We start from the raw sequence: 13,745 nt of genomic DNA, 5'->3' as shown, positions 1-13,745 counted from the left end.
AAAGATGGACCAATGAAACAGAGCGGGCCTGTTTCGAGTGCACCGATTGGAGTGTTTTTGAAGCTGCTACCACCGATCTGGACGAGCTCACAGAGACTGTAACATCATACATCCGTTTCTGTGAGGATTTGTGCATTCCTACCAGGACTTCCTTAAAATACAACAATGATAAACCATGGTTCTCAGCAAAACTCAAACAGATTCGCCAAGCCAAGGAGGATGCCTACAGAAAAGGGGACAAAGTCTTGTACAAGCAGGCTAGGAACACATTGACAAAGGAGATCAGAGTGGCTAAGAGAAACTACTCTAAAAAGTTGGAAAACCGGTTTTCAGCCAACGACCCTGCGTCTTTGTGGAAAGGCCTTAAAGACATCACCAACTACAAGCCACCATCCCCCAATTTTGCAGGCAATCAACACCTGGTCAATGATCTGAATGACTTTTACTGCAGATTTGAAAATGCTAACTTTACACCTCACTCCAACTCTGACATTCTCTCTACACAACACCTATCACCTTCAGTCACCCCACCTCCTGCACTTCAGATCAGTGAAGAGGATGTGTGCCGAGTCTTTAGGAAACAAAAGACAAGAAAAGCACCAGGCCCAGATGGTATCTCCCCAGCCTGTCTTAAAAGCTGTGCTATTCAACTGGCCTTCATCTTCTCACAGATCTTCAACAGATCACTGGAGCTGTGCACAGTTCCTTCCTGTTTCAAGCGCTCCACCATAATCCCCATCCCAAAGAAACCCAAAATCACAGGACTGAATGACTACAGACCCGTCGCTCTCACATCTGTGGTCATGAAGTCATTCGAGAGACTGGTACTGGCTTATCTGAAGGACATCACAGAACCCTTACTGGACCCCCTGCAGTTTGCCTACAGAGCAAACAGGTCTGTTGAGGATGCAGTTAACATGGGGCTGCATTTTGTCCTGAAACATCTGGATAGACCAGGGACCTATGTGAGGATCCTGTTTGTGGACTTCAGCTCTGCTTTCAACACCATCATCCCATCACTGCTCCAGACAAAGTTAACCCAGCTATCTGTTCCTGGCTCTATCTGTCAGTGGATCACCAGCTTTCTGACAGACAGGCAGCAGTTAGTGAGAATGGGGAAACTCACATCCAGCACCCGCACAATCAGCACTGGCGCCCCCCAGGGGTGCGTTCTCTCCCCACTGCTCTTCTCCCTGTACACAAATGACTGCACTGCCCAGGACCCTTCTGTCAGACTTCTGAAGTTCGCAGACGACACCACACTCATTGGCCTCATCCAGGATGGTGATGAGTCTGCGTACAGACAGGAGGCTGAGCAGCTGGCTGTCTGGTGCAGTCATAACAACTTGGAGCTGAACACGCTTAAAACAGTGGAGACGATTGTGGACTTCAGGAGAAACCCCCCTGCACTCCCCCCTCTCACCATCATGAACAGCACTGTGGCAGCAGTGGAGTCATTCAGGTTCCTGGGCACCACCATCTCTCAGAACCTGAAGTGGGACAATCACATTGGCTCCATTGCTAAAAAAGCCCAGCAAAGGTTGTACTTCTTACATCAGCTGAAGAAGTTCAACCTACCACAAACTCTATTAAAACAGTTTTACTCAGCTGTCATAGAGTCTGTCCTCTGCACATCCATCACTGTCTGGTTTGGCTCAGCCACAAAGTCAGACATCAGAAGACTACAGAGGACGGTTCGGACTGCTGAGAAGATCATTGGTGCTCCCCTGCCCACCCTCCAAGAACTGTATACATCCAGAGTGAGGAAAAGGGCTCAGAAAATCACCCTGGACCTCTCACATCCAAGCCATCATCTCTTCACAATGCTGCCGTCTGGTCGGCGCTACAGAGCACTGAGCACCAAAACAACCAGACACAAAAACAGCTTCTTCCCTCAGGCCATCTACCTCTTGAACAGTTAAATGTTTTTACACACCGTGCAATTAATAACTCTGAGCAATAATAATTAAGTGCAATATTAATTATATCCTCCAGATAATACACTATCTATTTTTATACAACTTTTTCTGTAAATTATATTTCATTCATTCTGCTGTATATAGCACATAACTTGTACTACAATAGTCTATTCTTATTTTTTACTTGTACATATTTACATACACACATAGCTTTACTCTCTATATCTTTATCTTATGTTTATTGTATTGTATTTCTTAATTTTTTATACCCATAGGCCCTTATTTAAATCATTGTGTACTGTATTCTATTGTGTTATGGTCTCTGTGTACTGTTGTTGCTGTTTCTGTGTTCTGGATGCTCCTGTCACCAAAACAAATTCCTTGTATGTGCAAACATACTTGGCAATAAAGCTCTTTCTGATTCTGAAATATAAACAATATAGAATATATACAAAATACATTTCAGAATAGCAAATACATTTCTTGAATGAATGGTAATCCATGTAACATTATGAATAGTTAGAAAGGTGTAAAACCAACTCTGGCATTGTTGGGGTGGGGTCTGGTGGCTACAAGACTATTCGACTGTCTGCGAATGAACAGCTGATCATCACAAAACCGGTCATGAAACATTATCTCATACCAGAGATGACAGAAAACAGGAGCCAGAACGGCACGCCAATATCAACTTACTTCTCAATCGCACCTAATTCTCTTTACACTAAAGATTTGCACCAAATCTCTAATAATTAGCCTCTGTCATGTCCTCTGAAATGGCCAGGCTTGTTGGTGTCTGAGCTACATGGCTGCTGAATCTCATTACCCATCATAACTGGCTTTCTGCGCCCATGTGCCGCAGGGCCCCGGGTCGCTGGAGGTCGACTGGTTACTGGGGGAGCTGCAGTAATGCTGGCCGGGATTTCCAGACGGACTCTGAACGATCTCGAAGTCCTGCAACACCCTGAAATGAGCAAACAAAAGGAAGACGCTCATTAATCAAAGAAAGGCCCCAGACAAACCTAAAACAACGACCCGAAGGAGACTCATTCATATTATCGCCCAGAGGGAGGAAACACTGTCAAAAAAAAGCAGAGCGGATACTATTCATAGCGGGGTCTGTGAGTCTCCAGGGCTGAGTGTAGGTGTGATGCGGAGGGTGGGAATAAGGGAAATACAGAAGGGAATGACAGACCGTGTGCAATGTGGATTTCGGCACAGCGGGGAGGAGATGACAAGCCGGGTGAAGGGGCCACAAAGGTGGGTGTATTTCAGACAAGGTGAAGAGACTAGTATGCAACACGCATCAACGCTCAACGGCAAAAGAAGACGTGTAATGTTCAAGAGCTTCAGACTTTGCGGGGCTGGAAAATCAAGCACCCAATTAGCTCACCATGCAAGGCGTCTCCTGAGAAATCCGAATGCCAGATTCGGACACGAACGGTTTTCAGTTTCTCTAATCCGCAGGGTGGTGTGTCATTCTTAATGGCCTTTATACACAATCTTTTGGATTTCCCCTCTAAGACAAATTTAGTGTATATGTCAGCAGAGATGTGTCAGGATAATTACCGTTATGAATCATTGTTTCTTATAGTTCCTGCTGCTGTGCTGTTCACACTCATCTGCAGCTCAGCGTGGATGAAAACCAGGTGTTGCTGTTTGTTACCTGTCCTGACACATTCACAGCTGCTGGCAAACACAGCCTAACAACGGACGACACTCAAGGAAAACATGACTATTGGCTCTGCTTGGCTGTCTGTACGAGGCACCCTGTAACATCTGGACGCGGTTTAGTCTTGTGTACAGTATGGTAAATAGTTTAGAATGAATCTCAGGAATCTGCTTAGAAATGTCAGGTCATAATTAACCAAAAAAAGATTTATTCGATTACAGTAATAAAATATCAAGTACAATTTTAGACGGTTTTAAAGCAACAACATAAACAAACGTTATGGCCTAAACTTAACTTCTGGTACACACCCCGAAAGAAGTCCCTTCAGATTATTTCTGATCACAAGCAAAAGAAATAAGTAAATTATTTGGTTAGCAAGATAAAAGTATGTCTTGCCAGTATTATTTTGGGTTACCAGTATAAGAACCGCTACTTGGCTAAACTTAAATGTGACAAAGTTACAAGAATTGTTTATTTGATCAAATTAATAAACAATAAAATGCAACAAACAGTTTGTTTAATACAATTATTATACAATAAAATATGAATATAAATGAAATAAAATATAAATACTGTAGTATTATTATGAGCCACGAGACCAACAAACACAGACCAGAAGTTAACTTCGGGCCACGTGCCGATGAAATTAAATGTGTAATAATTACAAATGTTTAATAATGTTTTTAATTATTAAATAAAAATAAAATATTTCAGGTTTTATAAACTTCAACTTAAATAAATAAAAAGTTACAGGAAAATACTTTAAATTCTTAAGTTGAATATGACCCAGATATTTCTCTGCATAATTCATCAAGCATTAATATAGGTAGATGTTCATATGTTCATTCCCAGGCTTCTTGTCAGATCAAAGACAATTAACGCCGTGTTTGCTTTATCTTTCCATACAAACAGATTTTCTGATCAATCAGCATACGAAATAGGAAACCAGGATCGATGATGATCTATTCAGCTGAATATACACCATGAGATGAAACCTAGTGAAAACGCCTACGGACAGTATTGACATCTGACACATGCACGTGGAAGGGCGAGCACACACAGCGCTGAGTAAGCATGAACCACAGCTGGGTGTGATCATACTGTAACAGAGATGACTGCAATGGAGGATCAATTACAAAAGCCAAATCAATCCACTCTAAACCTCTGTGAGAACCTCTCCACACTTTTCTCAAATCTCTCCTTTAAATTCAAGAGTAAGATGTTATGATGTACTAAAATCATCTCACTTCCATGTAAGACGTCTGAGAAAACGAATAAAAAGCAGGCAGATGAGCTTGTCTTTTCAGCAGGACAGATATTAGACTCTTACCTGGAGCCATCCTGGTACTTCTTATCGAACGAAGTGCTGCGTGAGATGGCAGCCTGGGCATACTGGAACATCTGTTGGCTCGGGGAGGGTCGATCTGGACCCTGAGTGGGAGAAACACGAGAAAGCGGCAGCGCCTGGGGAACGTGAGTCATCCGATGCCAACCGGGCCCAGTACCAAGCGTCTTGTACTCCATAATGGGGACGCGATACAACTCTGAAGCGCCTCTGCGGGACACAGAGCAGACAAGACACAAATCCATTATGAGCAAGGAAGTTATTTGAAAACTACCGTTCTCTTTCTGGTATAGTCTTATATATCCCATATATAAAAAATAGTGTAGTGGAACAAAGTAGCTGGTTTAACCATTTCCGACAGGAAACAAACCAGGTCTAACTGGATCCAGGTTTTTGTCCAGTGCTGCCAAGCATAATGTTAAGTTTGTGTTTGTGTAGCCGACCTGTTTATCTCCTTTTAAAAACAACTGCACAACATGTCCCCAACAACATAATTAATTCTAAAAAAGCGCCTGCGGGGAGTGATCACATCACTATTATGGATTAACCTGATTCTCGGTTACATCACTGACTGTGTTTCTATACAGTTAATTAGCTTTGAAATGGCTGGGAGGTTGAAAACTGCATTACGGGGGCAGAATGTTCCTTCTGAAAGAATGATGATTATCATGACAGCTAAGTTACAGGTCAAAGACCCCCGATAGCTACATCGCTTCCTTCACGCTTCTGAGCTCAAGTCTGTTAAAATATATAAATAAAGATAAATTATAAATTTAAAACTGTGAGACAGGCTATTTATGCGGCAATTTGTGAATCTAGTGTTTTTCAGTCCTTCTTTTTTCAATCTTTCAACTTAAAGTGTCTTCCCTTGATGCTGAATATTGAAGTGAAAATGGTGGAAATGATTTGATTATAATCACTGAAGGACAAGAGAAGAGATAAATCCGCAAATGAGATGACAAATGGTATCAGACAAATGATGTACTGTATTTTGCTGTAATTGTCAACAATGTGTGTGCGTAAGCGAAAGAGGGAGAGAAAGAAAGAGAGAGGGAGAGAGAGAAATAACAAGAAAGCAAACGAACAGACAAAAATCGAACACAAGTCCGGCTCACGTCAGCAGGATCCGTTGATAGTTAATGATGTGTTTTCCGATCTGATCCTCTCACACAGACACACAAACACACGCACACTGAGATACTTCCAAAACAAGAACCTCTGGTTTTCTTCTCGAATGAAAAGCTAGAACAGCCAAGAGCTCTCGAGTGAGACTTGCTCAGACTCCAAAATAAGATGCAGTACTTGAAAAAATACTTCTGTGAAGCACACCACACTCTCACAGGCTCTCAAACACAAATTCACACAATTGAGAAATGGCATACAAACAAAACCAAACGAAGTTCTTGGCAGATTAATTACCATTTGTAATTCCATCATTTTTAAGACCATCTATGACGTTATTGCTTTTGGAAATTAATAAAGTCGGGTTGCTAAAAAACGTCTAGCAAACATTTCTTTAAGCCATTCAGTTTACACAGGCACCTGACTAACTGAAGCTATTGTTCACTGACCTTCGAATGGAATATTATTGCAAAACTATTTGCCCTGGCGCAATATCAGCAGAGTAACTAAATACAATCCTGACTTGCCCGGGCATGTTTCTGTTAACTACATCCCTCTAGAACAGACTCGCCCTAAAATACAGCAATATACAGCACTTCAGATAATCCAGAAATCCTATATATTTTGGTTTACAAAGGGCAAAGAGTCTGGCATTATGCCTTACAGGGGGCAATACAAGTCAATCCAGTTATTGACAGTTCAGAAATTCACTTTAATCTCTGCCCTCAGATGTTTTCAGTAAACCCCAGAATATGAAACTCATGTTCAACCAAGTTCATCTGGGATGCATTCTACTGCAGGCCTGTTTTCTGTAAGTGGTTTCCACAATGTTTAGCCTCGGCAAACCAAGACTGGTCTATGATCATATCATTCGCAAAGGTGACCTCTGTGTACCAGTGAGAAACTGGTGCGGCCCATCTGTCCATACATTACATAAAGATTTCATTTGAAGGGCTGTATTGCGAAATGTAGCCAGACATGTTCATGACAGAAAATACAGATTATTTTAGCCAGCTATATGTATTTATAATATATAAAATTGACTAATTTCTGGCTGCAATCTTGGTAATATAAACGTATACATATTTGTCACATCTTTTACATGCATATACAACAAATAAGCATGAAAGTAAAACAAATATGAGAATGGCTGAAGAAAATAAAGGTGAAAAGGAAAAAACTGTACCTCCTGGGGGTGCCGTCCTCGTGCGGATGCAAGACGACCACCATGACCGGGGTGGAGGTTCGCAGTAGGTCGATCATCTGTTCGTGATTTAGCGTCCCAACGGGCACTTTGCAGATTTCGACTAAACGGCACCCGGGGCGAAGTCCCGCCTGCCAGGCGAACCCAAAAGGCTCCACATCAGCCACCACGCCCTCAAAGTTCACGTGGAAACCCAGCTGTCCCAGGGCGTTTCTGCGCAGGGTCATCTCCACTGCCTCGCAGCCCCTTGTGACCATCTGAGAAGAACACAGTCCTGGTTAGACTGATGCATTGTTGATTATGCTTTATCTATGCGAATCTTTAAAGTGGAAAATGTAACATGAGCAAGCAGGATGGTCAGACTATCCGCCTATGGCCGGATATCTCAAGCTTCCAAGGGTGAAATTAACTCATGTCAAACCAACATACGATGTCACAACTCAACAGGCTGATGGTCTCATGAATAACAGAGATAGGAGCAGATTTGAATTGCATTCTAAGCCCCATACAGAAAACCAAACACCTAAACCAACGTTTCATATATCAGTTTAGACCTTCTGCACTCAGCTCCTCTATTCCAAAACAAACAGTTTTAGGAGAACTTAAGGTAAACTGATCTTACTCTTATTCTGCAAAGCTACTAAAAGCCCAAAGGCACCATTCTTAGCATCCTAAGCAACAACAAAAGGCCCTTAAGGGCTAAAAAGAAACACAATCTTGTTTCAATGATCTGTTGCTCAACTGCTGATGGTGGAAATAAGGTTTTTTGAAACCATGTAATCTAACACAAAAAGGCCAAATTCTTGTCACAGAAACACCTATACTGTTATTAAAATGCATTTTGGAATGCACATTGAGATTTTGCATGAAAACAATTGAATTAAATCTGCTTCCGGTCCACTACACAAATGATACGATGACATCAACAAACCACACAACGCAATAAACAACATTTAAGAGGTGTTTATGAGATATGTTACGAGTTAACAGAAGGCATTTTACAAGCTGTGAAGAGTCACATAGTGAACTGACCACACACGCTGACTGTATCCATCACAGCGGTCCATACAAAACCCTCCCCACACACTGTACAAAGCAGTCTACAGATCTGGACCAGCTGAGAACAGTGAAGGGCAAAACTGAAAATTCTACCATTATGTCATTCCAAACCTGTATGACTCTTTCTTCTGCAGAACACAAAAGAAGATATTTTCAAGAACGTTGGTAACCAAACAATATTTGCTCCCATTGACTTCCATTGTATGAACAAAAACACCAGTCATGTCTCAAAAATACCTTTTGTGTTCCACAGAAAGAGTCATATACAAATATATTTAGATTCTGAACATTGTAAGGATGAAGAAATAACAATAACTATTTCTTTAAGGTTATTATTTCTGAAGACCTGAAACCTTCCAATAGTGTTCACTTAGTACTCAAAAATCAGTGAGGTTTTTATGTTTATTTAACCCTTGATTGTTTTTACATTCACACAAATGTGAATGCAGTTTAGGGAATTCAAGTGCTGATGCCACAGTGGCCTCTTAGGTAAGATTTAAGGTAAACTATAAGGTGTTCTGTTCTAACACGATCTTTTTTGCCTTTCTAATGCTAATCCAGTGACCCTCGTCCCAAAGATTGCAGCTGCAGATACTCCAAACAGAAACTTGATCCTGTATACCAACACCGACTCCTTAACGACAGTTAAAAGTCAATCCTGATCTGAGCTCCAGATTAAAGTTAACTTGAGCTTTTCCCTTAGATCTGCAGCACATACCTCTAATCGCTGCGTGACCTCTCGCACCTCCTCTGGGCATCCGTCCTGCACGGAAAACACCACGCATTCGCCGCGCTCGTAAAAGAGCTTCACCCTGCCCGCCAGGGAGGACGAGCTCCAGCCAATCACGTCCCTGCAATAACAGTTAAAAACCACTTCCTTGGAAGCCTCCTCGATGAGCACCACAAACTCTCGAGAGACAGCCAGCAAACAACCGATATCGGCAGACTGGCTGTTGTCCCGGGCAACCACCGACCACGTGATGGCCCCCGCGCTGTGCAGATGAGCGTTGAGCCTTGGCCGGCTACGTTCCTTCCTTTTGGCGCCGAGGGTGATGAAGCTGAACTTTGCTCCAGAGGCGTCCACCGGCGTGGCACTAGTATAGTTCTCCGCCAGGTCTTTGAGGTATTCGTGGCGGGTACGCGTGGCCATGACGCGGAACTTCTCGGATTTGTGCGCCGCGTTTTCGCCGTTAATAACCTTAGCCAATAGGAAGTCCCGGAACACAGCAGACTTGGGGAACATCACGCCTTTGGGGATGGAAGGACCAAACGCAGGCACATCTTTGGATCTGGCAACTGCAACACTGTGGGATATAGTAAATAAAGGTTGAAAATACTTTTTTGTCTTTTTAATTAAAGCAATCATTTATGAGAAATGAAAATCCTGTCATTGCATTCCTATGTTGTCCAAACACGTATAATGTTGTTTTTCCAGTGAATCGTTAAGCTGTCAAGCTTATTAACTATAGTTGCGTATAAATAAACATTTGAACATTTCTACCTTGTGCTCAAATGGAAACAACATGAGGGCATGCAAATCATTCTCATTTTTGGATATTAAATAAACTAATTTTCTGAAACTTCTCTTGATCTATTTCACACAGAAAGACTTTTGACTTCAAACTAAGAACTTGCGATGCAAACATCTGTAGTATAAAGCAAGGTTGTCCATCTGACTTCAAACTTCGAATCTGAAATAGTTCTGCAGCAGTGTGACACTGATCTGCTTAGAAGATGAAACAGCCAATTTTCCTTTGCGACGGTTTCTGAGCTCCCTCTGCTTCTACGCAACGTTACGCTGAACAAACTTAAAAGTCGCCCAAGTGAGTAAATATGACTGGAAATTGAATTCCCTCCGATCTTATCCTTTAATCCTCTCTATCATTCGGAGAGGTCAAATCTTGACTGTCGCCAAGCTGTTTGGAAAGCATCTTCCTCTATCGTCCTCAAGATGAAATCTTTCATTTACCAAATTGGATTCAGTCAAAAGGGACCGGACTTTCACAGAAACAGTATTTAGTTGAGCAAAGAAACGTGTGCGAGCCAAACCGTCACACCATGTGTCTTACATCATATGTCTAACCGAAGCATTTATTCAAGAGGCTTAGGCTGAAATACACTCTTAAAAATGAAGGTACTTCACCATGCCATAAAATAACATTTTTTGTCTAAATGGTTCCACAAAGAACCTTTAACATCTGAAGAACCCTTCTGTTTCACAAAAGATTCTTCGTGGCGAAAAAAGGTTCTTCAGATCATTAAAAGATAAGAAAGAGATGGTTCTTTAAAGAACCTTTTACTAAATGGTTCTTTGTGGAACCAAAAATGGTTCTTCTATGGCATCACTGTGAAGAACCTTTTAAGCACCCTTATTTTTAAGGAGTGATTGATATTTTACCTTCAAATGAAGCTTTATTTTTTCTTACCTGTAGCACACATGCTCGGTACAGGGGTTGTGGACTTTGACTATGATGAAGACGTGCTGAAAGTGAGACCGTATGTTTTGGGGTGTGAAGGGAAGAGCTCCTGGTTCTTGGAAAATGATGGTGACAATGTCATTCCCAATGTGCCTCTTCCTCAGTAGCTGGATAGGGGTAGAGATAATAGTCATTATAATACATAACCAACCAGAAAAGGGTTAAATAACAATACAATTTTTATGTTTTTATTTTAAGCGTTTTCTTCTTTTAGGGCAATGGTATGTATTCGTTTTTTTGTTCCCCAAATAACACATTAGTCAATAAAAGTGAGCACCAGTGATGTCAATAAATGTAAAGGTATAGCTGTAGTTTTCTGTATATCTTTTATGTTCTTATCCAAAGAGCAAACTTAGAATCTCAAATTCCAAGATTATTGGACCTGTATACTGTGGAAAGGAAACTACAAATCTCACAAATCAACCAAACAGTCTCCTTCACTTCCCATTCTGTAAAAACAGCTTTCCTTAAAAATCACACATCTCAATTTCTTTATCCGTCTGAGCTCTGTCTAGGCAAAGGGATTTCGATGGAAAGCTTTTACGGTGGTAAATTAATTTGCCACAGACTCTATTAGGATTGTTCCGCCTATTGAAAAGTACAGCGCAGAAAGGAAATAAATCTTTCACATTTGCTTCACCAAATAAATTAAAACACTCATTAAGATCTTAAACGCTTAAAAAATCTACTAATTTCCTATTAATTATCTCTGATATGTCTAACTAATTACTTAAGACAAAGAATCTGTTCCTCGTCTGGGTAACTGGAACGGGAGAGTTTTTTGATAAGATGGGGCAATTCAGACGGTTGCCATGACGATGTGCTCAAGCGTTTACAATTAGCAGCATGCAGGACCAATGGTCTGGGGTTTGTGGAGTCTGTAAAGATGTACAGATCAAGACCGGGCACTTGAACGGAGAGCTGACGGGAGCTGAAAGAGATTATAGGGCTTGTCTAGAGGACCAAGAAACTGATCACACGGGGTCTGAATCTCATTTGCACAGGTGCATGATGATGTGTGCATAATCCAGCAATAATAGAAGTCTATCTTGGACTGTAGTTTTGTGTGCTTTTAAATGGGATATGCAACGGTGTTTCATGCATTCTGACTTCCTTACAATGTTAAATAAACTAGTTGGATGTATCACGTAGTAGTTCTGTGCTCGATACACTCCCCCAGCGTTCGTATAGGTTTCGGAAAGTTTTTTTTGGAACATGAAAATCAGTTTTGTACTTTTTTAGTCCATTATTGGGCAATTCTCCCAGAAAAGCACACCCACGGCAAGGCGAAAGAAGTAGCCCGCCCACACGTCAACCGACGAGCGATAGGAAGACCCGCTTACCATCAAGATTGGCGGCGCTGTGGGCCTGCAGCTGCAGCTCGTTACTCTTGCGATATTGAGAGAAGTTGAGGTGTGTTTGTTTGTTCACGGCATTTTAGTGATGGACGTTAAATAAATGGTGGATATAACGCTGGATTTGCAGATCGTTTGAAACTGATGGATGCCGCGGTCCCAGCGCTAAAAGATGCCGGACATGAACCGCACGCAGTAAGTGAAACTAAGTCATATGTCTGTGTTTTGTTGGCAATGGATGCGCACGTGCTTTAGTTCCGGACCCCCCCCGCATGCGCCGCATGTTTTCGGAAATAATCATTCAGCTGTATCTGTCTTTTATAAATGTGATCAAACTAAAGAGTCTACGGATATTTGAAGGGTGCGACACTATTCTGTAAGTACTCAAGATTAACATGAAATGTGCAGAAACTGTCCGAGTTATGGCCACTTTAATGACGAAATTATTATGGGAGCCAACCACAACTCTTACAGGAACAGTTCTTCTGACAATGAAAATTCTGCCCCCACACACACGTAGATCCAAAAGTCTATATTGGCATTTTTTTATTTATAAAATTGCTTCTCAAATAATATGGTTCTGATTAAAGTACAAGAAAACGATGGAAAATGATGCTTTTGAGATCATATTTACATTTCATCTTACTTCCTGCAAAAAAGGAAACTCACTTGTTGTCTGTTGTTGGGTGTGTAGGGCAGCATTGTAGAGACATGAAACATCAGCTCAAAGTCTTTATAGGTGGTGTAGAGAGAGTGTGTGCCAGTGGAGTCGGCTATACAGAAGATGAGATTATAATGACACACATAATACCACTAAATCACACAAACACTAAATTAGTTTCCTGTGTGGCTTAACGTGTACTCATTTGCAAATGGCTCATCTGTGGAGAGATTATGAGAAATTGTGCATGGCCTATATACCCAAACTGACCAAGAACAATTTATTAGCAGAACCCATTTTAAAAATGAACCTCATATCGCCAAGCAGTGAAAGAGGATCATTCAAACATTATACATCATGTGAAAGATTAAGAAAGAGGCACTTACTTTTGTTGTCCAGCTGTGCCCTGAACTTTGTAAAGCCCTTCAGACGGACCTTCTGACCCAGCAGTTCGAGAAACTCGTCCAGTGCGGGACTACCACTCTCATTGTTGTACATCTCTTCCTCTGTGCTCTGGCCTGCCTGGCAGTACAAGATGCCCACCTTGTGCTGGTAGCTTAGCTACAAATTACAAAGAGAATATCAGTTTCAAATTTTCTAAAAAAGTCAGTTATTATATCTCTGTGAATTGTAAAACCTTGAAAACATTTATTATATCACTATGTAATGCTTCATTCTGATTGGCCAATTCCATAGTCAATATTTGTATAATGACAGCTTACATCATTTGACCACTAATGTCATAGATGTTTTCCATTATATTATTATTCATGACGACAGACAGGCATATATCAACATTTTTGTGCATGCATTTATTTCCTTGCATAGGTAACAATGCAGGTTTCAACATTATTGCAAATAATAAATTTGTACCTTTTTGTGTCTTGGTCCTGTGATTTATATCTCAATACAGACTAGCTGTGCATTATAAAAG

At 41.2% G+C, this 13,745-nt stretch overlaps 1 protein-coding gene across 3 annotated transcripts in view; it reads right to left on the bottom strand.

Moving 5' to 3' along the window:
- Window positions 1–13,745, bottom strand: part of sipa1l2 (signal-induced proliferation-associated 1 like 2) — a 62,228-nt gene that overhangs the window by 15,248 nt on the left and 33,235 nt on the right. For all 3 annotated transcript variants that reach the window (XM_057361448.1, XM_057361450.1, XM_057361449.1), the window contains exons 5-11: window positions 13,198–13,372; window positions 12,820–12,923; window positions 10,745–10,902; window positions 9,037–9,622; window positions 7,242–7,516; window positions 4,919–5,143; window positions 2,743–2,880 (exon numbers count right to left, since the gene is read on the bottom strand). In XM_057361448.1, the coding sequence (XP_057217431.1) occupies window positions 2,743–2,880; window positions 4,919–5,143; window positions 7,242–7,516; window positions 9,037–9,622; window positions 10,745–10,902; window positions 12,820–12,923; window positions 13,198–13,372 (1,661 nt within the window). The remainder of the gene's footprint in view (window positions 1–2,742; window positions 2,881–4,918; window positions 5,144–7,241; window positions 7,517–9,036; window positions 9,623–10,744; window positions 10,903–12,819; window positions 12,924–13,197; window positions 13,373–13,745) is intronic.

Source organism: Triplophysa rosa, linkage group LG20, assembly GCF_024868665.1.
Source record: "Triplophysa rosa linkage group LG20, Trosa_1v2, whole genome shotgun sequence".
NCBI classification, from domain to species: Eukaryota; Metazoa; Chordata; class Actinopteri; order Cypriniformes; family Nemacheilidae; genus Triplophysa; species Triplophysa rosa.
The sequence above is the reverse complement of the archived record's forward strand: the minus strand, read 5'-3'. Positions and strand labels throughout refer to the sequence as shown.